Source organism: Macaca nemestrina, chromosome 15, assembly GCF_043159975.1.
Source record: "Macaca nemestrina isolate mMacNem1 chromosome 15, mMacNem.hap1, whole genome shotgun sequence".
Taxonomy (NCBI): domain Eukaryota; kingdom Metazoa; phylum Chordata; class Mammalia; order Primates; family Cercopithecidae; genus Macaca; species Macaca nemestrina.
This window is the reverse complement of record NC_092139.1, coordinates 1,850,133-1,877,527: the sequence shown is the minus strand read 5'-3', so window position 1 is coordinate 1,877,527 and position 27,395 is coordinate 1,850,133. Positions and strand designations below refer to the sequence as shown.

The following is a 27,395-nucleotide window of genomic DNA, read 5'->3' as shown; positions in this document are numbered from 1 at the left end:
TGTCCCCGTCAGGCGGCGTTGTGGCCTCAGCGAGTGCCTTGGTGAGGCGAGTGTGACGTTTCCCCAGCTGGTCGCGGAGCTGACAGTGTGGGTGGTTGGCACCATCGCACTCAACAGACAAGGTGAGTGACCCCAGCCCAGCCCTCCTTGTCCCGGTGCCATCCGGGAGGTGCCGGGAGACCTGTCCTCTCCCTCTGCCCCAGGGCTGCACCTGCCCAGCCAGCCCTTGCTGTGGGGAGAACGGGGGTGCCGCTCCTCTGGTGGCCTCCCTGGGCCCCATCACTGCCCAGTGTGGGGAACCCCATCCGAGGCCCTCCCTGGGCCCTGTCACTGCCCCGTGTGGGGAACCCTGTGCCCGGCATGTGCCAGGGCTCGCTCAACACCCTACAACCTGTGCTCACCTGACAGCTCCAAGTTTGGAGATGGAGTAGGAAGAGGAGCTCAAAAAAGGACGAAATATCGCTTCAATTTTTTTTTTTTTTTTTTTTTTTTTGAGACGGAGTCTCGCTCTGTCGCCGGGGCTGGAGCGCAGTGGCCAGATCTCAGCTCACTGCAAGCTCCGCCTCCCGGGTTCACGCCATTCTCCTGCCTCAGCCTCCTGTGTAGCTGGGACTACAGGCGCCGCCACCTCGCCCGGCTAGTTTTTTGTATTTTTTTAGTAGAGAAGGGGTTTCACCGTGTTCGCCAGGATGGTCTCGATCTCCTGACCTCGTGATCCGCCCGTCTCGGCCTCCCAAAGTGCTGGGATTACAGGCTTGAGCCACCGCGCCCGGCCCGCTTCAATTTTTTTAAAAAGGGGAGGCTCGCTATCTATGAATTCACGTTTCTGTAAATAAAAAGTGCTCTTTTCACCCCAGCAGTGAGGCGCTGAGGCGCCGCAGTGTCTGCACTGACTGCACACACACTGCTGCTGCACTTGCAACTGACCAGGGGGTCTTCACAGGTGCCGGAGAGGTCAGCTTCTCGGTCTTCACCTCCAGGAGGGCCGGGCTTTTCCTCTCCCTGGTCACGTGGAGCTGGCCAGAGCTCTTCACAAGCATCACCTAGAACCTCTACCAGGGTCCTTTCTGCCACCCATTAGGTGGCATCTCTTTATCCCAAGTAGGATTTGAGGGGACACACTAAAGCACTTTGCTTTTAAAAATGTATCTGGCACTAAAATAATTTAATGCATCATGCCAGCAAATATTTAACCCTGAAATTACTGATACCAACCAATCCCTTTATGGACATACAATTCCACAACAGAGGCACAGGCTGAGCCCACTCCAGCTGTGAAATGGGCTCTAGTAGGAACATAGGCTGTGCCTGGGGTGACAGAAGCCTCGCCCAAGATGTGGAGTGGCCCCTACAGGACCCAGCTAGCTAGGGTGTGGCGTGAGGAGTGTGGGTGGGAGCACCCTGCACAGCTGTGGCAGGAACACCTGCCGAGGCCTGGTGACAGGGACAGAGGGCACTGAGGCACAGGGTCTAGACAGCACCTGCCTTTATGACGAAGCACTTAAGAGGACACTGTGTGATTCACGCACCCACTTTTAGAGAACACTGATCCTCTGAGGACTGCATGGCCAAGGAGACACTGCAGTTGGGCAGCGGATACTCATCCCTAACTGAAGTCACATCAGCTTTTGCTAAGAGGCTATGAAAGAGCTGGTCACTGACAGAGCATGTGGCCCCTGGAACCACCCTCAACCCTTGACAAAGAAGATATATTTTAGGCTATTTGTAAATAATCGTTTAAGTACAGTACTTCCCAAGGAATGTGCAAACACAAAGTAGCTGGCCAAAGATGAATGAAGCTATTACAATTTGAGCCACAGATTTGAAAATAATTCTTTCTAGAAATAGTTTTCTATGTCATTATTTTTAAATCTCCTGGAAATCCATCCCTGTTAGAGAAGTTACCCCTGATGGAGCCACTTCTTGGTGTGTGCTGGCTCCTGAGTCTATCTGGAGGAAAGAACAAGGCAGCTGGGAGTGTCACCTCCCTTTCTGGCTGAGCCTCGGGCTCCCGGGCACTGCGTCTTCTCTGACCTGAGGCCAGGATGAGCTGGTTGCAAGCTGTGGGTTTTTCCCTCTCTAAAAAACTCTTCTAAGACAATTTATGCTGTGAATAGGGGGCACTTCTAGTGCCACAGTCCTACGCCCTCAAAGATCAATCCTATTGCTAACCGCTGAGTCTGTGCTCCTAACTCCTGCTCCCAAAGAGCCCTGGGCTGGTCAGGACCCAGCGGGGCACATCAGTGGGAGGAGGGGTGCAGGTGCAGGTGGGCCTCACCTCCACCCAGAAAGCCAGCGCTTACCTGGTCCCTCAAAGGGCAAGAGTTTGGATGGAACAGGGTCCTGGGCGCTCAGTGGGATCAGGTAGAGGTCCTTGACGTGCCTGTTGTTATTAGCTACAACACCAAAGCGGCCACGGCTGCTAAAATAGGAGTAGAGAGAGATATAGGCGACCTCCTCTTCCTCTGTGGCGGGGTGGAAGCGGATCAGACAGAGCTCCTGCAATGGAAGAGTGGGAAGCACTCATAAAGAAAATGCGGCTCAAGCATCACACGCCCGATTCACATCCTGCTTTCAACAGGAAACCTTGTAAAATCTCTCCTACTCACAGCCATGATCTCACAGAGCTCCTGTCTCAGTGAGGCAATTCACGTGACATGTAAGCCCAGCAGTGTCTGGAGCAGAGCTGGCTTTTCCTACATGCACGATGGCCCCGGTCACGAGGAACCAGCTGCATGATCTGCAATGGCTGGCTGTGCACCTCCCCAGAGGAGGGTTAAACTAGACGACAGGATCTAGCCCTTTTGTGAACCTGACGAAGACTAGAGCTTCCCCAGAGAAAACCACAGACACACACAGCTGTAGCTAAATCTCAGGGGTCCCAGAAAACCAAGACCGTTTAAGAGCCCGGGTTGAGTGCCCTGAGCCTGATCACCCCCGCAAAAGACACCACCTGCTCCTTCAATAATTAAAAAAACAAGAAAATAAAGCTTATATATTTCTTACTAAAATTTAACTGCACATACATTATAATAAATTAGAAACAACCTCCTACCACTGTATACTCAAACACCTTCACATAGTAATACAACTGTACAAACTTTTTTTTTTTTGACAGTCTTGCTCTCCCAGGCTGGAGTGCAGTGGTGTGATCTCAGCTCACTGCAAAACTTAATTTTTAATATTCACCTGGAAATAGGCTAACATTTTAAGTGTTAACCCATCAAAATAAGAGGTTAAAAAAAGATGTGTTTAAATAAACACGATTTTCCATGGTTGCCGAATTTATACTATAAGCAGATACCTTAGACACAGAAGACTTGAGTTTGCCAACATAATCCCAAACTGTCTTCGGTGCAATCCTCCCACCAATGTGGATCGTGTCAGGCAAATCCTAAACAGAAAGCACTGGAGTAAATCACTTTGAACTGCAGTAGTCACAAAAAGATGAATGCAGTCATTTGAAGGCACATACTATCCAAGATTCAAGAAGACCACCACTATTCCAAGGAAAACAGTCATTCTTGTATTAAATGTTGTATTAAATCCAGGATTACAAGTTACCAAATCCGAGGGGGGGATGATGCCAACCTTCTGCCAAACAAGATTATGTTTAGAAATCACTGCCCAACACTTCTATGCCGTCTTTATGTACATACACAGAGAGTAACGATTCACGTATGAGCCAGGGTGACTCCTTGCATTAAAGTCATAAATTCCAGTGCTGTTTTCTGGTTAATTCTAGAACTAAAAGGCCTGCCATGGGGTCACATGCGCCACCCCACAAGTGGCCAGGCGTGTGTAGAGCTGGCTCCGAACACCTGGCTGTGCTGGTGGCTGTGCGCACAGCCATCTGGTCAGTGCCCCAGCGAAACTGGTCACTGACAGGCCAGACTACAGGCTCACATTTCTGACCCTTTCCAAACTGCTGAACCTGTGGACTCATCATAGCCATCACCACTTTGCATTGAGGCATTTCTGTAACCAGATAGTCAGTTGCAAGGGTGTCAGGCATTTCTGTTTCTCTCCTACTTCTTGAAAGTCATGTGTTTGACTCTAGTTTAGAAACTCCTATGAAAGACACACACACACGCACACACATTTTCTTGGTTCTAACCTCACTGAGGTAATCAAAACACCCAGAGACAGGATACGCCTTAGTGACAAATTTTGCCACACTCTGCATGTTAATAAATCCTTTCCAAATGGTGCTGAGTCGAGACAAAAAGAGGGTCGTGTCTCCCTCTGGAGGGGACCGTGATTCCGAGGTGCTGTAAAACAAAACCATGAAAAAAACTCAATGTCCCTCTGTGCAATGAGAATTTCAGAAGTAGATTTTTTTTTTTTTTTTTTTTTTTTGAGACAGGATCTCATTCTGTCGTGCAGGCTGGAGCGCAGTGGGGCAACACGGCTGGCTGCAGTCTCCACCTCCCGGGCTCAGGTGATCCTCCCACCTCAGCCTTTCAAGTAGCTGGGACTACAGGCGTGCATTATCTCGCCTGGCTAAGTTTTGTCCTTTTTGTAGAGATGGGGTTTTGCCATGTTGCTCAGGCTGGTTTCAAGCTCCTGGGCTCAGGCGCACCTCCCACCTCTGCCTGCAACATGCTGGGGCGGCGGGTGTGGCCACTGTGCCTGTGGCTTCGAGAGCACAAAGACTTTATGTGTAAAAGCAAAAGTGAACTCTTGCAAGGTTTACGTTTTTGGTAGCTTACTTCTGCCAATTACTTACTTTAATTGTAATGATACAGACATTTTGGTTAAAGAAAAATAAAGTGAATAGACAACAAAACTGGATGAGCACAAATCTAAATGTAAATTTCCAAGATCTCTACTTCCAAAAGGACAATAAGGCACCCTACAACTGGAACGTTCTAAAAGATGAGAGTGAAGTTGTATTCCAGCTTAAATTTCTGAGTTCAACTATTTAGTCACCAGTTATCTTTCCTTCTGTTAATCTAAAAAAAAGTCTGGCTTGTTCAGACCACACCTGAAGTACCCACCTGATATTTGGTGACGGAGGAACTGACAAGTATCTTGGGTCAGGAGATGAGGACGGCTTAGCTAGTATGGACTTGGGCACCATCACAGAAGTCAAGACAGGCTTCGGCACGTCCTGTCTGGCTTCCACCACGTGGGTGCTGTCTGGGCGGGCTGCTGCGGAGGCCACGGCTGTGCATGAACTGCCTGGAGCGGTCCTGGGGTCCCGGCCGGACACTGTGACGGTGGTGACCAACCCGCTCCCACAGGAGGCTGGGCAGGGGGACAGGTCTTCCAGCGGGGAGGGCTCGGGATGACCATCTCCTAGAGGCCCAGGGAAGTATGTTCTGTCCGCGTTTGGATGAGAAGCACTTTCCAGGCCTGGCTCAGAGGCAACTTCAGGCAGAGCCTCCGGCATCACCTCATCAGCTGGATCAGGAGCTGGGTCAGGGGCAGAGCTGTCAGGTTTCGATTTTAAGTCTTCTTTCTTAACAGAAGCTGACAATTTTTGTTTTTTTGGAGCTGGCTCATCTTCTGCAGAGGGAACCTGGCCTGAAGAAGGCAAGGAAAGGCTCTGTGAGAAACCCAGCCGGCACACGACTGTTTCTCACACCAAGCCGAAAGCAACACTCTAAAGGCAGGGCAGGAAATCATTCTGGCCTTTCTGCATGTTTAAGCTTGGCTTAAGTGTAGTTGCTTTTAGAAGGATTCAGTGATATTTAACAAAATCAAGTTTAGTCTCAGCTTCAAGGCTCCATCCCCCAAACTGTGCTCACCTGTGCAAATTTTACAGTTGAGATCGAAGAGGTGTGCGCGGTGCTGACTGGTGGTGTCTTTCAACATGCAGCTGAAGACGTCGAGGAGCGGCGCTGTGCTCTTCTCAGGGACAGCACGTGCTGACTCCTGCTGTTCCTAAAAGAAAAAGAAAAAAGGTGAGGTCATTTCTTCTCCAAACTCAGCTCCAAATTAACAACACCCAAGAAAAGTGGTCTCATGGGATTGAGACCCACGGGGGAGAAAAAAGGACCACCGAGTACAAGGACTGAGGAATGCCACAATGACATACACCGAATACAAGGACTGAGGAATGCCACAATGATATACACCTGCTGTAAGCTCAGTGTCCTGCCCAATAATTTAAGATAACCTCAAAACATATGGGATGGATTAATCTATCTTGGTGAACACAAAAGCTCCCAAATGCTTACCTCTGAATCTGACACTGGCGGAGAGTCCTCCAGATCGGGGATGGCCTCCTGCCTGGGGGCCGTCTTCTTGCTTTCATTGTGCAGTTTAGTTCTGGACTCCATCACCTGAAATGAAAAAGACACAACAGAGCTTAAGCCTTGTTTTCTAGGAGGAAAGCACTGCTCATGCAGCCGTCTATGAATTTGTTTCTGTTAAACTCGAGTCCCGGGTGCCTCCGCAGGTGCCCTCTGCACTCACAGATCTCGTCGGCCTCTCTTTCCATGTGGAAAGCTCTTTAGATACAAGTTCTTCTGGCTTCAGTCTCACGAGTTTTGCCAAAGAGATTTCCTCACGCAGAACACGGTGGAAGAGTCCCTATAAACAAATATTTTTCATTTACTCAAACACTATTCCTGTATCCGTCAGTACAGAGAGCTTATGGAGAACAGAGCTGCCCAGAAGTTTAGCGGGCACAGGACAAACGCCCTCAGGGCCCACTTGCGTGTGGCACTGGGCAGACCTCTCTAACTCCCCAAATGGCCTTGTGAGAGTACGCCCTGGGTCATCCCTGCTGTGAGCAAATGGGGGCCCAGAGAGCACAAGTCATAAGGTTAAACAGTGGGTCTCACGGCCCATGCTGCACTGGCTCTGCTAAAAAAACAACACATAACACCTCACGAAAAACAATTACATACACAAGGTGGACACAAGTCAAAAAGGTAGTGTCAGGGACAAAGGAAGGAAGAAATCATTTTTGTTTGTGGCTGTTCAATGGTGAGATGCAAAGTCAGGGTCTTTCAATATTCTAAAATTCTAAACAGGGAGGGGTTTGGAGGCCGATGGAGAGAGAACACCAGAAGGCTGTAAGCCTGGCGGCGAGAGGCCACCAGGCAGGCAGCCTATCCCTCCCAACTGGAGTTTCTGGCCCTGTCGCATGGGCCGAGCACCGCCCACCCCACACTGCAGTGAGGAAGGACTGATTCCACAACCTGGGCATGAGCAGCCCCTGCTCCAAGTGGTGAGAACTCACTAAAGCAGCCCAAACCGTCAGGCTCACTCAGCTGGTGAGCAATATGAGAAAATAAGGTGGAAAAGGCTGTCTGAGGCCGTAATATGGACACCCTCATATACTGGGACAAAGAATTGGGACTTTGGCTGGGCACGGTGGCTCACACCTGTAATCCCAGCACTTTGGGAGGCCGAGGCAGGTGGATCACGAGGTCAAGAGATCGAGACCATCCCGGCTAACACGGTGAAACCCCATCTCTACTAAAAATATAAAAAACTAGCCAGGCAAGGTGGTGGGCGCCTGTAGTCCCAGCTACTTGGGAGGCTGAGGCAGGAGAATGGCGGGAACCTGGGAGGCGGAGCTTGCAGTGAGCTGAGATCCGGCCACTGCACTCCAGCCTGGGTGACAGAGCGAGACTCCGTCTCAAAAAAAAAAAAAAAATTGGACTTTATTTTGGAGCCAGTGAAGCGACTGGCTTGTAATTTTAGAGGCAATGTTTAGAGGAGGCTAATCTGGTGATAAAACGTGGACTTCAGGGAAGCCAATAAGCAGACAGGACCCCAGTTAAGGCAGGGAAGGGAAGGACCTTCCAGGACCCTCAACACCAATACGGCAATACATGGGCTGGCGGAAGGGTCACAAAGGAGAAGGAGTTGTCTCAGCTTTCCTGGAAAGGACACAAACATCTCAAAATACTGTTTGGTTTATCCCTTTAGCATCCAGTGAACAGAACAGGAATACTCCAATGCACCGACACCAGGCACACACCTGATTTTTAGGGTCCTTCAGGTTGAACATGATGCTGCGGTATTTACTCTTGTAGCGATTATCTGTAACTTGAAACAAGTTAAACATCTCCTTCTCAATATGGAGGGCGATTTTTCCTACTTCGTTTTCTGTCATGATCAGGTCATCGCTGTCATTGACTCTGAACAGAATAAAAAAAGGAACTACGTAAGACACCTGTGTATATTAAACCTTTTGAAGAGTGAGGCAATCCTGCAGCCACACTGTAATGAAAGCCCTTCCATTTTAATGGGTAAGAAATCAAGCAGAACAGCCCACCTTTTCCACAAAATCTCTTTTAAGGAGCGTCTGATATTTTGCCGAATTTGTGAATTTGGCTGCGATGGGGCGGCACTCATAGCCCCGAGGCGTCCTGGGGCTGGCGAGGCCGTTGGAACAGAAGGTACCACTGGCTTCCTTACGGCTCCCACCAAGGCAGCAGAGCCGGGGAACTTCTTGGAGGCAGCTGCAGGTGCCGGTCCTGCCTGCCTGGCAACTGAAGCACCACTCGATGGGGTAGCGGAGAGCCATGGCCTCTTGGGGATGGTGCCCTTGAAACCTGAGGGTGGCTTTTTAACGGCTGGTGTGGCTGCTGCCACATTAGCAAAAGAAGATTTCTTTGGCACGAGGTTTCTAGGTGCAGGCTGCTTGCCCACCGCAGAGCCCGGAGGGGCTGTTTTCTTTGAGGCTGCCATGGCTGCCGCTTTCTCCTCGGACCTCCTGTCTTCCTTCGTGGCTACAAAGGAGAACACAGGCGCTGAGTGAGGGAGGACACCGTGGGGTGCTGTCACCTGACTCTAAACCTGTAAGTGCCCACCTGGCATTACTGAATAGGATACACATAGAAAAAAGGATTTGTAAAATCTTAACATTCAGAGGAGTGTAAGGGAAGACCGCCAGCAGCATTTATGACGGTGACTACATTTTATTTCAGAAAGAAAAATGCTTTATTACATCTTTTACCTTCAACCAGCAAACTCTGGTTATTAAAGGCTTGACTTGAGCACTAGCTAAGCTTCAAAACTGAAGGACAATCTCACACTATCAATTTTAAAAAGGCAGATTTAGAACAGCACATCATTAATTCAACTGCAAGCTTTTTTGTAAACTTCAGTGAAAAAGATCATTTAGAAGGGTAAAACAGGTTCTCTTAGCCTGGTGGGTGGGGTTGACACATCTCACTTCATTGTCCTTCCAGACTGGAGTCCATTGGAGGTGATGCCATTAATAAAAATAAGGAAAGCTGGCATACACCTGCACCACGGGAAGAGCAGCCACACCTTTACACGAAGAGAGAGAAGCTGAGAACGCAGCAGTGCTGTTACAGGAGTGTTTCCATTCACAACCCTCACGCTTTAATTCCATTAAGTATTAATCCAAACAAGGATTATAATTAAAAGCTCAAAGATGTCAAACTCCCTCAACTTGCACAAAAAGCCTTCTATGCCAGTGGAGAATCAATCACTTTATAGCCCCGTGTGAGACTGTCAGAGCGCAAAGGCCCTCGAGCAGGGGACAGACGGCGTGCCAGTGGACAGGGCTCACTGGGGTGCACCGCAAGACAGGGCAGGGATCCAGCTAGTGGGGACAAAGGAGTGAAGCGCCTGGGGAATAGGGGGCCCCCGTGAGGGCCCCAGGACAGCAGAGGCCGTCTCAGCTCCACGGCAAGTGCCTGGGAGCTACCTTGGGTGATCAAGTAAACAAGGCCCCTCCTAGGGAAAGGCTTTTCCAACGATCTGTGCAGCAGCAAGCCTCCCAAACTCCCAAAGGCCTAATGGGAGAACGTGACAGATGCTCTCAAGAGCGCTTCGGTTTTACCCAGGGATTGAAAACAAAACCGCGCTCCTCCACCGTCGTCTTACTGACTGCTTTCAATAAATGAGGGAAGTCTGAAAGCTCAGGAAAGAGCCAAGACTCTACAAATAGGCCTGATTCAACAGCCTGCCCCAGCTTGGTCCTGCAGGACGCCCTGCATGTGCTGCCAGGCTTGGCCATGTTGGCAGCGGGTGCCAGTCCTCCCCAGCAGCCAATCCATCAAGCAGCAGCCTCAGGGCTGTGAGTCTTCCCAACTTCCCAGATAAGTACAATTCCTTCCATGTTACAAAACTTGCAACAGTACGACATGGATCCAAAATATGGTGTCACTGTTAACAGATACCCCGACTTCCAAACAATGGTGTCACTGTTAACATATATTCACCCCGACTTTCAAGAGTTCCATGTGTTCTTTCCTAACCATCATTTTAATGGTAACTAAGTAAAGGCAAATCCTGTATTTTCATCTTAGAGCCCGTCGAACCTCATGGCCCCTGCCTACCCCTTGCTAGACGTGGTCCAGCCACAGGACGCCCTGCTTGGCAACGCTGCCAGGCCCTGCCTTGCTCACCCACAACTGCACCCCAAAACACTCATTCCTGTTGGAGCTGGATCTTCAAAGTGCACTATAAAGCAATGGTAATGTCTAACAAAACAGGAACAAAGGTGACAGCTGGTTTTTACCTGTCCTGGAAACTTTGCTTTTAATTCTACATGTACTATTTCATCAGATCAGGTCTATACACCAAAGTAGTCACTACCTTAGTGTTTGCAAATCTGTTTGTAACAACTCAGTTTAACTCAGACTTAGCTCACAGGTCTGCAGCATCTTGCCTGCAGGGTTCCAATAGGTCAGTCAGGCTAAATAAAAATCAGTGGAGGCCCTTTTTCTTGGGGGAAGCAGTGAGGGGGTGGGGTGGGGATGGAATGAAAAGGCACAGCAGGCCTAGGGCGCTGGAGGCACACAGGCAGGAAGCTGACACCAGGCAGGCACCCAGAACCAAGCCCTGGTCTCCAGAGGCGGCAAACACCTGCCAGGAAGCCAGCCCGAATCATGATTCAAACTGAAACCTCAAACCAATTCAGTGCCTGCACTAGAAAACTGTGGAGTGTTTTAACATCACGTTTAAAGAACTCTAAAAAGCTGGCTTAAGGCATTTCCAGAAACCTCAACAAAATGCCTTGGCTGTCACACAGAACGCCTGTGTGCTGTGACCTGAACGATATCTTTAGTGATGTTTAACGTTCACCTTGTTTCAAGTTAGGGTTATATGCTAACTTTAAAAACATTAACTCCATTTCTCCAGATCCTAAGTGTTGGAATGAGATGTCCATGGCCACGCTCAGTATCTCTGCTCGTGTAACTAGAGTACTGTCTCCCTCACTTAGGGAAAACCCAAGTTGAGACACGAATTTTAGGGCATTCCCAATACACGGGATTAAAACCACCCATTACTGAAGAGTGGGGACAGCAGATGAACGTAATTTATTTGAAAAGCAGGAGATACCTTTCCTTAACCATTGCTATTTTAGAAAATTAACTGCTCCCTTTGTCATCCCTCACCTGTGCTTTAAAGAGCATGGAAATGGGCAGTCAGGTGACTGAACGGCAGAATGTTCCAAGCTGGGCCTCCGGGAGCAGTGTCCTGCAACACACAAAGCCCCATTCCTGCTCGGAAGGGACATGTTCCATCCAGCGACTGCTCCAGGGACCCGAGCACACAGCCATTCCACACCAGGTGGGACAGCACGGCTGGTGCTCAACTTGAGTCAGCTGCTGACGAAATGGGGAAACTCACTTTTTAGTAGAGCTAAAATTCAATTTGCAAGTTCATCCAAATTCACTTTTAACTATTATGGTGTATAGCATTAGAGAGGGGCAAACAGCAACTCCAAGCAACCTGGGAAAAAACCCACTGCAGATAAACAGGGCCCTGTCAGGGCATGAGCCTCCCCTACACGCTGCTGGGTTCCCTGAGGGCAGCAGTGGTGGTGACCTGGTCACACCACACAGCACTGATGCCTGAGAGCTACCGGTTCCCTGCCCCTCCCCACACCTCTCTGCCCCTTGGTTGCAGCGCTGTCTCCTTTAGCTCCCATATTCTGGGGGCCTGCCTAGGCCACTGGCCCAGATGAAACTGTTGCTGCCGGGTCTGGGTTTCAGCCAACTGCAGAATGAAGCAGGTCGTCGTCGTGCACATGGATCAGCAGCACACTCTAATTGGCCAATTTCCCCCAAAGCAGAAGGCTGGCTGGTTTGGGTGCTACTGTGCCGCTGGCCACTGGGTGGCACCAGGGCCTGAGCAGAGACGGGGAGGAGAAAACCAGGCCCCCACCGGAGGATGGTGCTATTCGGCTCCTCTCTGTAGAACCCATCCAATTGCCCCAGTGGAAGTTTTAGCAGGACAGGGATTAAAATATGGGGCAAGAGACCCAAGTCCGCTCAGTTCTGGCCTGTGCAGAGGCCCACGTGTAGCGACCTTATGTGCTGGATGGCTCCTCACAGGGAAAGGAACTGGTTATAAAAATCACTAAAAGCCACCACTCGCCCTCGCATAGGTGTTAACGACGAAGTGGCCTGCCCTGTCACAGTACTGCTGGCTGGTTTAGGGAAGCTGGGGCACTCAGACCTCCAACCGGCCTCCCGCGGTGTCTGATGCTGCCTATACCGTCCGCTACAGCTCTAAGGGCTGTTCCTACGCTATGCAACTGAAAATACACTCAAGAGACACAGGGAAGGACCCGTGGAAGTAAATTCTGTAAACTGTGACGTCAGGCCTATTTCCAGCCCTCAGTGAGGCGTGTGTACAACAATGTTTTACACATTTTCCCGCTTTACCTGTTTCTTCACTACCAAGATTGCCCCCAGTGGGAACAATCAAGGTGACAGTGGCAAGAGAAAATGTTCTGCTTTTGCTCTTCTCAACGTGCTAAAATGTGTTCAAATGAATTAGCCTCTTACAAGTAGTTACTAGCTTGCTTTCATGTTGGGGGGAAATGGTTAATTCCCAAATAAAGCAGGCAGACTACATCCCAGACGCTCCTCAGAGGAGACCATCACTACAGCCAGGACACCCTTGCAGGGTCCACAGCTAGACTGCCATGCTTTGGAATACTCAAAGCTTTCCTTGGTCAGTTTTCTTACTAATACCCACTATTTGAGTGCCTTCCAACTTAATGGAGAGGTCATTCTCCTTAAGAAACTCGTGTGAGGGCCACGTAGACAGATGGACGTTCCACTCAACTGCAATTTCAGTTGTGCCCAGCTGCACATGGTGTGTGCCTGGCTGCCAAACCCATTTGGGAGCAGAGCTGCTGCTCTTCCCAAGATCTCCCACACCAGTAATTTAACCTTTATCTAAATTGTTTACTACTTAAACCAACATGTTAGGGGCAGGTTAAATTAGTCCACAACCCTCCCCCGTAATCCCTCCAGTCCCAAAGGGCCATACTCAGTATAAAGCCCCTAGCTGACAGCACCAAGCAGGTCAGTTGAGGATAAAGTCAGTTACCTTACGCTCTTCTTGCCGAACTCTTCCAGGTTTGCGGCAAATGAAAGTTGCCACAACCTTCATTTAAATAAGTGCAAAAATTCTTGTCAATCTTCTAAGTTACTTCTCTAACTTTTAGAAGCTAAGAATATAACGTGTATGCTGATGTGTTAGCAGACAAAAAAAGAAAAAGAAACCCAGTATTATTCCACAACTTCATAGAAATCGACCTGAAACTTGGGTACCACACTGGAGGAATCGTAGCAGGTGTCTTCAGAGCTGACCTCTACACTCTGTGACACCGATAATGCCAAGGAGGCTTTCCTGAGCATTCATCTTTAGACTATCAGAGTAGATCCATAGCTCCAAAAGGTCCTATGAAGGTCACTGAAGAGGTGGTGAATTCAGGGGGACTGATCCTGCTGGAAACTTCCATCCCTGCACCCCACCTGCCCAAAGTGGGTGAAGCATAAGCACAAAGGGGGCAGCTGAGGGACCGACAGGGGCGCCACAGGGCGGTGACGACGTGGGGCTTCACCATGCAGGCTCACGGTTACGGAGGTGTGAAACCTTTCCCTGGTGTAATTTTCTCAACAGCAGGCTGCTTTTTAAGTTTATAAAAAGTAAAACACTTAAAAATACCAAAAGAATTTTACTACTGACAGCCCAAGAAACTTCCAGTTATATGGATAACAGAAAAAAACAACTCTCAAGCTATAGCCTTTCTCAGTCCAGATTCTGATTTTTCTAATTGGGAGGAAGAGATTGGTGGACACGTAGAGTCTGATGACTCTCTCAGCCTCATTTTATTGCCGCTGACAACTCTGGAGGAGACAGACAAAAAAGAGCTCACGGGACCAGTGAACAAGCCACCCTCCTCTCCCGGCTTTAAATTCCTGCAAAACACTCTTAGATTCTAGAATCCCCCATGTATTGTTTTATTATTGAAAACTGAAAATGGATCCTCTTAGGATTTCAGTGACATGTGCTTCTGGAGCTCACACCATGAGTTATCGTTGTGAACGGTGTTCTCCGTCCATTTCACGCCACCAGGGCCATCTCTGTGGCAGCACGTGGGAACAAGAGGCAGTGCTTCCACCTGGGCACCATGCTTAACACAGCATCTGGATTTGGGTTTACAAACTGGCAAGGTTTTCCATTTTAACTCCAATGGTTAGATGAAATGAACTGTAGAATCTGCTTTGCAGTCAAAATCTGTTCAGATCCTCAGTGTTTAAGTCACTTAATGAGCCATTTAGGGAGTCCAAAATACTAGGAATTATACCCATAAATACCAGAATTCCATCTCAAAATTCTGGTCAGTCAGGTACATCTCAGAAAAAAATTTCCAACTGACTTCATGCCTGGACAATAATGGGAGGTGAACAGTGGAAATAAAGAGAAAAAAATGGAACAAGAATTTATAAAAACACAAAAGAAACATCATGATCTTTGAGAAGTTATGTGCCAAATGTTTACATAAGCTAAAGAAACTGTATATATAAGAAACAATTTTTAAAAACAAATGGGAGGAACAAGTTGAGGCTGTGAAGGACCTCCTGATACCTTAGTGGGGGGCATAGCCTCCTTCCAGCAGCAGTAGAACGTCTGTGCACACGAGACCTCGCCTGTTGCACAGGAGCCCCCAGGTCAACCGAGTACCATGGGAAGGACAGGAGGGTGCCTAGGTGCACTCTGGGGAGCAGCAGTGGCAGCTCCACCACGTGGGTCTTCTGACGGCATGTACGGTGAGGCAAGTGTGAATCAACTCATGGGACAGACCCACACCAGCCTCTCACTTCCAATCTCACCCCCTACCAGGGAGGGCGAGCTCTGTGGCCAGCAAGGGAGGTAGGGCGGGGGCCTCAAAGGCGGACAGTGGTGGCAGGCTCCCCAGTAGCTGTCGAGCCCGCGAAAGTGCAGAGGTTGTTTAGGAGACAGACAGAGACATGGTACCTGCTCTCACCAATGCCTCTAACTCTGCTCCAATCAATCACATTTTGGGAAGACGACATTTCCGGGATAACAAAACGAGCAGAAAGCTACTAGCTCAAAAGTGTGTCGTCCCCATTCACACCCTGTATAAATTCTGGAAATCCACCAATTTTAACTTGAGGTGATGTGTTGGGAAGGCTAACAGGCAATTTCCCCCACTTCCTGTCCCTGGAGCAAATCAGCTTCCCAGAGGAGCTGATCTGTGGCAAAGGAGGGAAGAAGGAGAAAAGGTCAGAGGACCCCGCTATGGGCAGAGCAGCAGCCTCCTGGTCGACCTCTCCCCACTCACAGTGCAGGAGGCAGGCAGGAAGCAATAACCCAGGGCCGAGAGCCCCTCCTTTCCCCATCTTCCCACCAATGCTCCCTTCCCACAATGTACTCGGACTCTTCCAGCTACACGTGTGGAGTCTCTGGCAGCTTTTCAATTCTGGTTGACACAGATGGAAATTAATCAAGCTGAAATTATCACTGTTCTACTGTAGAGGTGCTAGAAGCTGATGAACATTTGAGACATTTGCTAGCATAAAATTCTCAGCTCAAACAATGTAAGGTATCTCAAGATTCATTATAATGCAGCAATAGCATGGTTCAATTTATGTGCGGCTCAATTTCTTAGGTCTAGGCTGTTTACGTGATCAAAACGAATGACATTTTTCTTCTTTTATTCAGTTATTCGTGCTCAATAACTGCATATTTTTCGCCAGGCACAGTGGCTCACACCTCCAATTCTAGCACTTTGGGAGGCCGAGTTGGGCGGATCACATGAGGCCGGGAGTTCAAGACCAGTCTGGCCAACATAGTGAAACCCTATCTCTATTAAAAATACAAAAATTAGTCAGGCATGGTGTCAAGGGCCTGTAATCTCAGCTACTTGGGAGGCTGAGGCAGGAGAATCGTTTGAACCCGGAGGTGGAGGTTGCAGTGAGCCGAGATCGCGCCACTGTACTCCAGCCTGGGCGACAGAGCAAGACTCTGTCTCTCTCTCTCTCTCTCACACACACACACACACACACACACACACACAAGCATATTTTTGTAAAGCACACCAGACCTAGTACAGGTCTGCCCACCTGCATAAGTGCCATCCCTTAGGGAATCTGCTCAAAGTCTGACGACGGGGAAAGCAGGGCACTCTGTGATCGTCTCTGAATTGAGGCTATTTAACCTTTCAGTGCTTTTTTTAAAAAGCACAAAATGCACTATAGACAGAAGGCATTAAAGAATGAACTGAAAATAGTTTTATAGCAGAAAACTGAGAAACAAGAAAACATTAAAGTTGCACCACAGAATCTGAGGTTTCAAAGATCTGTTTGAAATATCTTCGTCTCATTAATTCGAAATTTGGGGCAGGATATGATCTTAACACTCTAAACATTTGAGAGAGGAGGGCAAGAAAGCCAGTCACATGTAGAATACCAAGTCCAAGCCATGCGTCCTGCGGTCAGGACAGTGTTCTAGGTGTGAACTCACTTACCGTGGGGCCTATGAAGCAGCAATGCGTGGCCTTCGAAGTTCGAATGTGTTCATGCAGGTGTGTAGCATGTGAATCGGACATGAAAAAAAAAATCCCCTATCTGCCCAGTCAAAAATAAATGTACACCTGAAAAGCATACGTAAGTTGAGCATCAGATGCAACACTAACTTGCAAAGATTCCCACAACATAAAAAAGAAGTGATGCTTTCATGTGCTGGCTGTGGATAATGTGGAAAAACTGAAGCGTATACAGCGCCGTCGTCAAACAACTGATGGTGCAGACAGGGGTGGATGTGGAGTGCTGGGCAGTGTGGCTATGCAATCAGACTGGCATGAAGAGAATACGAATACTTACCAGAGCCTGACAGTGAAAATAGAGATTAAAAAATCAATCATTAAGGTGAACATTCACCAGTGAGGTTTGTACAGCTTTGGAAAACAGTGACAGGAAGTCCCGACAGACTAGGGATGGACACAGGGCAGCAGGAGGCATCCTGGACATGGGCTCTGCTTCCCGCTGATGGTGCAGCCGGTGTCTGTGATCAGCTTAACACACAGCTGCAACTCCCAGTCCTGGACAGGCCCAGGGGATGGCTATCCAGAAAGAACGGGAGGGGTCCAGGAGGCCAACCCCTAGGTGATACATACATTTATACAACAGTGACGGCGAGGGAGCAGCAGTCTTTTCTGGCTTTACTGCATTGTAATTGTGATCGCTCGCCCACGACGGCGTGCTGCTCTCACAAGCTGCTTCCTTCCCGAGTGCTTCACTCCGCGCAGGGACCACCACTGCCTTCTTCACTGTGGTCTCTTTTTTTTCTGGAGCTGGTCTCTTGTGCACAGAAGAGATTTTAATACCTGCCTGGATAATCAGTAAAACCCCAAATCATTAAGAAGGTAAGAAATTACATCTTCACTTCATTTCACTAAGAAATGAAGGTGGGGACCCAATGTCTTCTTGAGGCCATCTGAAGACCCTGCACCCATCCTGTGCCTGCTTGGCAGCCGTTCAACACACTTGCGTATCCAGTGGGCCCGCAGTGTCCCCCGGTAAAACTGAGGACTTCAGGCTCTTGCGCTCCATGAAGGGCGCCTGGCATGGAGTCACCTGCAACCCTGATGAGGTGCCAGGTTGCCAAGATGACAAGCAGGAGGAGAAGCCACTGGACAGGCTGCCAAGACAGGAGGAGTGCGGCAATGAACCAAATGAGCCAAATGAGTGGAAAGGCCTGCGCGGGAGGCTGCCCAATGCCAAGGGTTCAAAAGGACCAGCCTTAAAAATTAAGTCATTCGAAGGCTAAGGAATCAATTTGAAAATAATCAAGAAAACTCCTCAAACAGTGCTAGTTATGCTTTGCCGGTCACAAACATAACAGGGGCAGTGACACAGCCACAGCCACCTGAGCCTCAGAAGGGGCTTCAAGTCTAAGACAAGAGTCTGTGATTTCTGAACATCCTTGATTCTTTCCAAATCACATGGAGTACAAACATGAGACAATTCTGAGAGCCGGGTCTTAAATGAAGCCCATGGCCTTGCCCCAAACCCACCTCCCACTCCTGCCTGCCTGCAAGTCTACGCTTTACAAACTCCACCGGGTGGTTACCGACTCTTCTCGAAAGACAGCAGGGTGTGTCCTGAAGTCTTATGCCCCCCGTGCAGTGCCACTGTCAGCATTTGCTTTACTGCACTTGTATTAACCCCTCAGCTAACGGGCAGAAAAGAGAAAACTGGTGGGAAGGTGGAAGACAAAGGTCAAGGCGACACCACGCGTGCGCCTCCTACACCTGCCACCCCCACGCACGCGGTCGACAAACCAACAGGTCTGCAACAAATGCTCTCGCGCCCATGCATCCACCGCCCGGGCGGTGGTCCCGGTTCACTCACCTGAACACCACATTTTGGAAGACTGGGCTTCTCTGGCTTCATCTTCATCTTTTCTTTAGGCTTTGGCTTCTGTTCTTTACCTGAGCTTAGAAACTTCATTGTCGCTGCGGCATGTTTGAGGATACAGTCATTACTGCAGTACACGGAGTCGGGCTGCGCCACCTGACAGCACCCGGGGCCAATACATTTTGAGGCACCAGGCGTCTCTATCACCTGCAGAGCGAAACAGATGACTTCAAACAATGTACTTGCCAATTTTAAGCAGTTAAGTGTGTGTCTTGTAAAATCACCACTTATAGTACCAAGGCCAGAGTTTTAAAATGAGATACTAGTAGTACTTTTAATATGAAGAAACATTTATTTTGTTTATTCAAGCTATGAAAATCCCCTTGCTCCAGGTAAGGCATTCACACTGTCACTGCCCGTCATGCCCCGCAGGGGGCAGGAGTCTGAGGAGACCCCTGGACTCCCGCCCTCAGTTAGGTGCACCTCCGAGGGTGGGCGGGGCCCGCGGGGCCCACGGGACCTCACATCCACAAAGAGGCTCAGCTAGAGGACCCTCATGCAGGGCTTTTGCTCTAACTGGGATGACTGCAAGTCAAATGGGTCAAACTTAATCAGGTAAAAACCCTTAAAAGAGGAACTGGGTCTTTTGTGAAGAGAGAAAACTTCAGAGCTGGTTTTGAAGTAAGCTTCCCTGCTTTGAGAGAGTTACCTGTAGCTAGGATCTGAGGGCAAGGTTGCCAAGTAAAATACAGGATGCCAATGAAATCTGAATGTCAGATAAACAATGAGTAATTTTTCAGTGTAAGTATGCTCCCCAAGGCCGGGCGTGGTGGCTCACGCCTGTAATCCCAGCACTTTGGGAGGCCGAGGCGGGCGGATCACGAGGTCAGAAGATCGAGACCATCCTGGCTAACAGGGTGAAACCCCGTCTCTACTAAAAATACAAAAAATTAGCCAGGCGTGGTGGCGGGCGCCTGTAGTCCCAGCTACTCGGAAGGCTGAGGCAGGAGAATGGTGTGAACCCGGGAGGCGGAGCTTGCAGTGAGCCCAGATCGCGCCATTGCACTCCAGCCTGGGGACAGAGCGAGACTCCGTCTCAAAAAAAAAAACAAAAAAAGTATGCCCCCCAAATTGCATGACACATACTTTTTTTGTGTGAGACAGGGTCTTGCTCTGTTGCCCAGGCTGGAGAGCAGTGGCACAATCATAGCTCACTGCAGCCTTGATGTCCTGAGCTTAATTGATCCACCTCAGCCTTCCCAGTAGCTGGGACTAGAGGCACATACCACCACGCCCAGCTAATTATTTTTTTGTAGAGATGGGGGTCTCACTACATTGCCCAGGCTGGTCTTGAACTCTTGGCCTCAAGTGATCCTCCCATCTTGACTTCTCAAAGTGCTGGGATTACAGGTGTGAGCCACAACACCCAGACAGACACACTTATCTAGTAAAAACAGTGTGAGGGAATCCCCCGCCAAGCCTCTCGAGACCACAGCCCCCGCTGCACCGTGACTGCAGTCCTGTAAGACCTGAGCAGCAGGCCCAGGCTTCCTATGGAAATGGAGGCATAAACGTGGGCTCCTTCAAGCCAGGACTGCAGTCACTCACCACGCAGCAGGAGGACACTCACGTACCACAGGCAGCGCGACTGCTGCTGTTTACAGAGTCTGTCTCCATGATCAGGCCTCAGCACACATGAACGTGTCCTTCACACATACATAAGCAAAACCTTATTTCTCAAATTAAATATTTAACAGAATTGGTTTTCCTCCACAGAATCTCAGTTTAACTGAGAATACAATTTAGGTTTGTGCAGGGTTATGTCAAGCACATTGACAATTAAAAAAAAAAATGTTGGGCGTGGTGGTGTGTGCTTGTAGTCCCAGCTACTTGGGAGGCTAAGGTGCGAGGATCACTCAAGCCCACTGCAGTGAGCTGGGACTGTGCCACTGAACTCCAGCCTGGGCAACAGAGCGAAGCCTCAACTGCACAAAAAATAGAATCAATACATTTAAAAAGAAAGACATAAAATCACTGACTTTTCTCATGAATTCCCATTTCCACTCATCTCTGAATGCCTAGATGTGGTCCCTGACAGCGCTGCAGCATGAGCCTTCAGCCCTTCCATGCCTCCAGGGCACGCTCCTGGGTGCACAGCCCGGCCTTCCCACATCCTCACGTTGCAGCTAACCCAGTGCAAGAGTGTGAAGGCAGAGATGCTTCTAGACACGTCAATCTCCAATACCTGCCAGAGGACAGGTAGCTGGGTGGGGACATGTCCGGGACCCGGGAAGGCCCAGAGTGAAAACACACCAAGTCAGACCTGCCCTGTGGGGACTGGAATGGAGACTGCAAGCACAAGACAGCATCAGAAGCCAACAGCGTGTGGGAAATGTCATAAACACCAGGGGGAGAGAATTAAGTCAACACAGCCACAAGACAAACCACACTCTCAACACAAACACCCCGAGGAGCCAGCACCAGAACCAGGAGGAAGCCGGAGATGGCAGGTGACCCAGGAGTACCGCCACTCCCATCGTTCAGAAACAATTCCACTAGTGCACACAAAACATATAAGCAACATCCAAATCCTCAAAGATGGGCTGATTTCAAAAATTAAGTCATTAATAGTAGAGGAGGTAGACAGGGTAATAATAAAAATAGAAAGGCCTCACCCAGGTGGAGTGAGGCAGGAACCCAGGAGAGGCACTGCCCCACATGGGTGCAGCTCCCGTCCTGGGAGGAATTCCTATCGAGAGCGAGAGCGAGAGCGAGGAAACCCACGAGGCCGACCGCTGAATGCTTGTCTCAGCGGACACTTACAGGTTGGAAGATCTTGAGTTTCTTCTTGCCACTTGGATTTGCAGCTTTCTCAATTCTACCCTTTATCCCTTGGTCTTCGCTAGACTTCTGCTCTATTGTTCCTATACTTGTACAATCGGTGCCATCAGCATCTCCAGGTCTCAATTTAGCTTCTTGCTGATCTGTGGTTTCTGAATTAGTCTCATCCTGCACTTGCAGAATGGTGCAGTTTGGGCAGATATAGTCTTCCCCATTCCTTTCCAAAAGCCTCCCTCGAGCCTCAGAAATGCCCACACAATCGCCATGAAACCATTCTTCACAGCGGTCACAGCAAATCATAAACCTGAAATTATAAAATAACGGTATTAATAATGGGTAGTGACAAGCACTTTTCAACATATTAATAAGCCAATTGGTTTTGACATTATGAAAAAATGCAAATATACAAAGTAGAGAATAAGAACGTCCTCATGCCTTTCCCTTAATTTTAACATTCAATCAAATTTGGTTCACCATTTTTTAAGAGTAGGGCATTTTGGCCGGGCGCGGTGGCTCAAGCCTGTAATCCCAGCACTTTGGGAGGCCGAGATGGGCGGATCACAAGGTCAGGAGATCGAGACCAGCCTGGCTAATACGGTGAAACCCCGTCTCTACTAAAAAATACAAAAAACTAGCCGGGTGAGGTGGCGGGCGCCTGTAGTCCCAGCTACTCGGGAGGCTGAGGCAGGAGAATGGCGTAGACCCGGGAGGCGGAGCTTGCAGTGAGCTGAGATGCGGCCACTGCACTCCAGCCTGGGCGACAGAGCGAGACTCCGTCTAAAAAAAAAAAAAAAAAAAAAAAAAAGAGTAGGGCATTTTAGGAGCGAACTCCAAGGCATTCCACCACAAATACCTCAGCAAGTCTCCCCTCAAAACTGCACCAATGCCTTTATCCCAGCACCAAGCCAACAGGCTGCCTATCACCATCTGACATCCAGTCCTAGCAGAGGTCTTTTGAGCTACCCCAAATGTTTGTACTAGGCTAGTTGCAGTCTGCACATGGCCCTCTGTTAAGTCTCCCAAGGGACAGTCTAGAGGAACGGTCTCAGACAGACAGTCGCCCGAGTGACAGACGCATTCTCCTCCGTGCCGTCTACACAGAGCCACTGGCTGCATGTGGCTCACGTGACTGGGGTGGGGAGCTATTCATCTCCTCACTTGACTGGAAACAGTCATGTGTGGCTGGTGGCAACCAGGGTGGAGAGGTGGCTCTAGGAAGTCCTTAGCCACTCTATGTTTCTTTTTTGACAATGACTTGTTCATCGTTTCCAACTTAACAAATGGCTCATCCAGCCCAGCTCTATAGCCCTTTAAAATGAAAACAAATGGAAAATTCTGTTTGCAACCCTGGGATTTCTGTGGGAGCCGAGGCAGCGTGCCCACACATGACCTACCTGTTGTTGTGAGGCTGACGGCAAATGCAATATAGGGCATTGGGGTCATAACCCTCACATTCAGGCTTCGATCTGCCCGAGTCTCCAGGCTCCTCCTCTTTGACGTCCTGAGCCGCCTTTCCCTCCAACTTACTCTCTCTGTCGTCTTTCCCAGCCTGGGACGCAGTCCCCTGATCATTCTCGGGCTCCTGCTTAATGGGCAGGACACCCTCCACAGTGTCACTGGCCTCGGAGCCCACAGTTTCAGCAGGACCCTCCTCCCGGCGCTTCTTCCGCAGGCGACTCTGGATCCCTTTCAGGGGCCTCTCGGTGGGCTCCTGTTCCCGCTTCCTGCGAAGGCGATTCTGAAGCTCTTTCAAGGTCAGGCCGTCGCTGTCACTATCGGAGGTGTCGTCATGGTCATCCCCTCCTTTCACCTTTTCAGAAGAGGCTGGTCGTTCCTTCACAGGCGTGGAAGCAGACTGGGTGCCGCTTCTGGTCTCAGAAGCACTTTCCACGCTGCCCTCGGAGGCTGTCTCAGCATCTGTGGCGGGACAGGACGTGGGCTCACCAGAATCCTCCAGGGAGACGGGTGCGCTCCTCCTGCCGCGGCGCCGCGCAATGGTCAGGAACTGCTCCACACGCTCAGTGCGCTTGGGCTGCCTCCCACTGCGCCGCAGGGACAGGCCCAGCTGCTGCTGTGGGGGCGGTGGCTCCAGTGGGTCAGCCTCTGCATCCCCTGCACCCTCTCGCTTGGCGATAGTGGTCCTTCGAAAACCCCATGTTTTCCTGAACTCTTTGCTGGTGGGTTTGATGGCCTTAGGTGCCTCCTCGTTGCTCGGGTCACCTTTGTCATCCATACCTAGTGGAAAAGTGTAAGCACATCGTGACCAACCGACCACCGAACAGAAGATGACATTGCCGCCAAACACAAAGCAAGTCCTTCTGACCAGTGTTTCCTAATGTGTGCTATGTGAGATGATTCGAGATGATTCGTAAAGATAATTTTAATAAACAACTAATGTTTAGACAAAAATACAGCTAGCAAATCAAATGTACAATTTCATCATTTAACTGCTTAGGAAAAGGCTTCACAAGCCAGGTAGCAGGGATAAATATGAAATAATGGACAGTACAGTGGGGTAGCTCAGAGGCGGCACGAGTTCCTCAGTACCTCTGCAGGCAGATGGGCTGCTCTGACCACAAGCACAGTGAACAAGACGCTGTGCCAGTTTGGACGTGGCCTGCAAGGGGACCCAAGTCTGTTCTGGACTTTGCAAGCATGGGCTGGCCACTACCATGCTGAAAAGAGGGTATGAAGAAGCTGAGTCCCGACTTTCAGCTCCCCAACCAGGGGCTGGGGCCAGGAAGGATGCTCTCACTATCTGGGACCCTGCGTGCCAGCCCTGCTGCCAAGGGAATGGCCCTCATTGACCCTCATGGGCACAACGTGAGAGAACTGCCCGACTCCCAACCCACAGACTGTGTCATATGAAACAAAGCTTGTCTTAGTCTACTGAGCTTTGGAGATACTGTTAGCAGCAACATACAACTGGGGCACTTAGAAAATAGGGTCAAGGCAATCACTTTATGAGACGGAGTCTTGCTCTGTCCCCAGGCTGGAGTGAGCCCCCATGCCAGGCCAATACATTACTTTTCTGTATTCTTTTTCACTTTCATTCTAATACATTATTAAAGAATCTTATTTGTGAAACTTTTAGTCTTGTTGAAACGACAAAAATCTGAAAAAGATAGTATATACTTTGAGAATTCTTTTCCAAGCTGTCCAAGTTTTAATTATATGTAAATGCGAATGATGTCTCTGATTTTATGCCATGTTCCATCCTGGGGGAAGGACAGGCATAGAATGAAAGCCTTAAAAAATATACAAAATGGGGCCGGGCCTGGTGGCTCAAGCCTATTATCCCAGCACTTTGGGAGGCCGAGGCAGGTGGATCACTGGAGGTTAGGAGTTCGAGACCAGCCTGGCCAAGATGGTGAAACCCCGTCCCTACTAAAAATACAAAAACGAGTCGGGCATGGTGGTGGGCGCCTGTAATCCCACATACTTGGGAGGCTGAGGCAGGAGAATCGCTTGCACCCGGGAGGCTGAGGTTGCAGTGAGCCGCGATCACGCCACTGCACTCCAGCCTGGGCGATAGAGCAAGACTCAGTCTCAAAAAAAAAAAAAAGAAAAAAAAATACAAAATGGAAAATTACTTGCAACCTGTGTTGTTCTTTTTGCTTCCCTCTAAATGCTGTCACTTCTCATTTCCTGTGATGCTGCCTGGCCATGGCCTCCATGCTCTGTAAATGTGACCCACACCCCCAGGTCACTCCACAGAAGCCTTGGAGATAAGGGACCCATCACTTCTCTGCTCGCCTGAGCTGACCCCATTGTTAAAGGACACAGCTAAACTCGATCAGGGTGCCAGCAGCGACTCCAAGTCAGGGTGCAAACTCTGGAGGCTGCTGTGTGAGGGGGGCACTAGAGATGGTGGTAAACAGAAAGGGGGCTTCCTTCACCAGCCAGGTGACTCCAGGCAAGTCACAAGGAACTGCTCTGATCCAGGAGGCAACGCTGACCTCAAAGGTTAAGGGCAAAGCAAAGAATACTGCTTACAAATATATATGGTAGAGCAATTATTAAGCCACATCAGTTAAAATGGCTTATTCATTCTCATTGGAAATTTTACATTTAGGGAAAGTTTTTCTGCTTGTGCAAGCCAAAATATTTGCAAGAAATGTGACAGTCATCTCAAAAGAGGGTCAAGCCCATGTTTTCATGCAACACTTGGAGTTTCTATTGAAGATGGAGTTTGAAGGGCTCGCACCAGCCTTTGCCCAGAAGGGCACAAAGCTGCAGTCCCCTCTGCCTCTGGGCCTATGAAGTTCCAACCCAGCTGAAAAGGGCTGGTGCCTCCATGCTGGTAGCTTTCTATGGGAAGAGCTCTAGTTTATAAAACTGGATTCTCATTAGAGAGAGAACAGACTATTTGCATATGACCTATGTACAACCTCTCAAGTATTTAAATCACCTCTAGAGTACATCATAGAAACAGTTGCTGTACTACACTGTTTCATAAAATTTTTATTTTTTATTGTTATTTATTGTTTGCCCCCCAAATATTTTCAATCGGCAGCTGGTGGAATCCATAGATGCAGAATCTGCTGCTACAGAGACTGCTGATACAAATGGCTGAGTGTATTTCAAATAAATACAAGTACTACATTCCATCAGTTTCTTTACAAATGCCACTTTATAAATAGCAAACACAGACTTATTCAGTTAAAATTTTGTTGCTACTGACAGTACTGATACCTTACCTGCTCCAACACTGAAAGCTTGGACACTTTTCCCTGAAATCCTAAATACAACCAAAAAACCCTGGCAGACGAAACCTCTTGGTCCAAGCAGACAGCCAGGCTCACAACAACACTGTTGTCAGCCACTGTTCACGAGTAACAGGCTTCGTATTTTCAACAACTCGGATTATCTAGAGGCTGTTCCCATGGAGTAAGCTCCTAAAAGAAAATAAGAAAATATTTTACATATCTTAAGTAAATTACGTACCAACAACAATTAAAAGGGAGCACTGAATTCTCGAGTAACCTATTATTTGAGTTATACTGTGTGACCCACAAAGACAGCTAGGGGGTTGAAAACAAGCATGCGAGCAGTGTCCTTAAGGACTTCTACCCAGGACAGCAGATGCTACCAACCCCTGAGAGAAAGGGGTTGGGGCAGCGCAAGAAGGAGTGGAGTCCTAGGTCTGCCCCAGAGAGACAGGCAGAGGCACAGCCAGACCAGGGCCAGAGATGAGTTGCCAAGCATCAGCTTCTTTTCCATTTGGAGCCTATGTCCGAGATGGACCCCACTCAATAAAATCCACCACAAAACAGAAGAACAAGAACAAAAAGTGAAAAGACTGAATAACGAAATTATATACGAATGTAATTATTGAAAATTCTTAATATCGTAGCTGTATTATTTTAATTAAAAACTCAAGAAAAATTTTAGAAGACTAATGTTTGACTTACGAAAATCAGCACGATACAGTTCACCACGTGTATTTAAAAAACACTTCTCCTGTATCCTCTTTCAAATAGTCATATCAAAACACTCAAAGGTTCCAGGTGCCTGGTTTCTAGCTAGCTCCCTGCCCCAAAGCCCACACTCCCAAGCCGAGCCCCCGCTCTCACCTCTTCCTCAGCCTCAAGACCAACTGCCTTCCCTCTGTGGTCTCCCTGGCAACCTCAGAACAAGGGACAAACATTCCAACTCCCCTCCTTTTAAAGGGACAGTGACAACTGGGCACAGTATTTCGCATCTGAGATCCCAGCTGCTTGGGAGGACTGCTTGAGCCCAGGAGTTCAAGACCAGCCCAGGCAACATGTCAGCATGTAGACACCATCTCTACAAAAAATAAAAATAAGACAAGGATCACGTAGACATTCCCTCTGATGAGCCAAATGGCATCTTCATAGTCACTATCTCTTCAATGTGGTACAACTATCATACTCAAAACAACTACTTCAAGAATTCAGAAATGAC

General features: G+C 48.9%; 1 protein-coding gene across 9 annotated transcripts in view; it reads right to left on the bottom strand.

Annotated features, from left to right (window-relative positions):
• Positions 1-27,395, bottom strand: part of LOC105470513 (death inducer-obliterator 1) — a 61,856-nt gene that overhangs the window by 11,342 nt on the left and 23,119 nt on the right. For 6 of the 9 annotated variants that reach the window (XM_011722589.3, XM_071079070.1, XM_011722588.3 and 3 more), the window contains exons 2-15: positions 26,168-26,365; positions 22,862-23,702; positions 21,450-21,771; positions 18,621-18,833; positions 17,384-17,597; positions 8,240-8,696; positions 7,943-8,102; positions 6,424-6,540; positions 6,186-6,290; positions 5,754-5,889; positions 5,001-5,529; positions 4,118-4,271; positions 3,305-3,394; positions 2,304-2,499 (exon numbers count right to left, since the gene is read on the bottom strand). In XM_011722589.3, coding sequence (XP_011720891.2) covers positions 2,304-2,499; positions 3,305-3,394; positions 4,118-4,271; positions 5,001-5,529; positions 5,754-5,889; positions 6,186-6,290; positions 6,424-6,540; positions 7,943-8,102; positions 8,240-8,696; positions 17,384-17,597; positions 18,621-18,833; positions 21,450-21,771; positions 22,862-23,700 — 3,532 coding nt within the window. In that variant the 5' untranslated portion in view covers positions 23,701-23,702; positions 26,168-26,365. Of the gene's footprint in view, positions 1-2,303; positions 2,500-3,304; positions 3,395-4,117; positions 4,272-5,000; positions 5,530-5,753; positions 5,890-6,185; positions 6,291-6,423; positions 6,541-7,942; positions 8,103-8,239; positions 8,697-16,476; positions 17,598-18,620; positions 18,834-21,449; positions 21,772-22,861; positions 23,703-26,167; positions 26,366-27,043; positions 27,258-27,395 lie in introns of those variants that run through there. The other 3 variants (XM_071079068.1, XM_071079067.1, XM_011722593.3) reach the window with 2 other exon arrangements.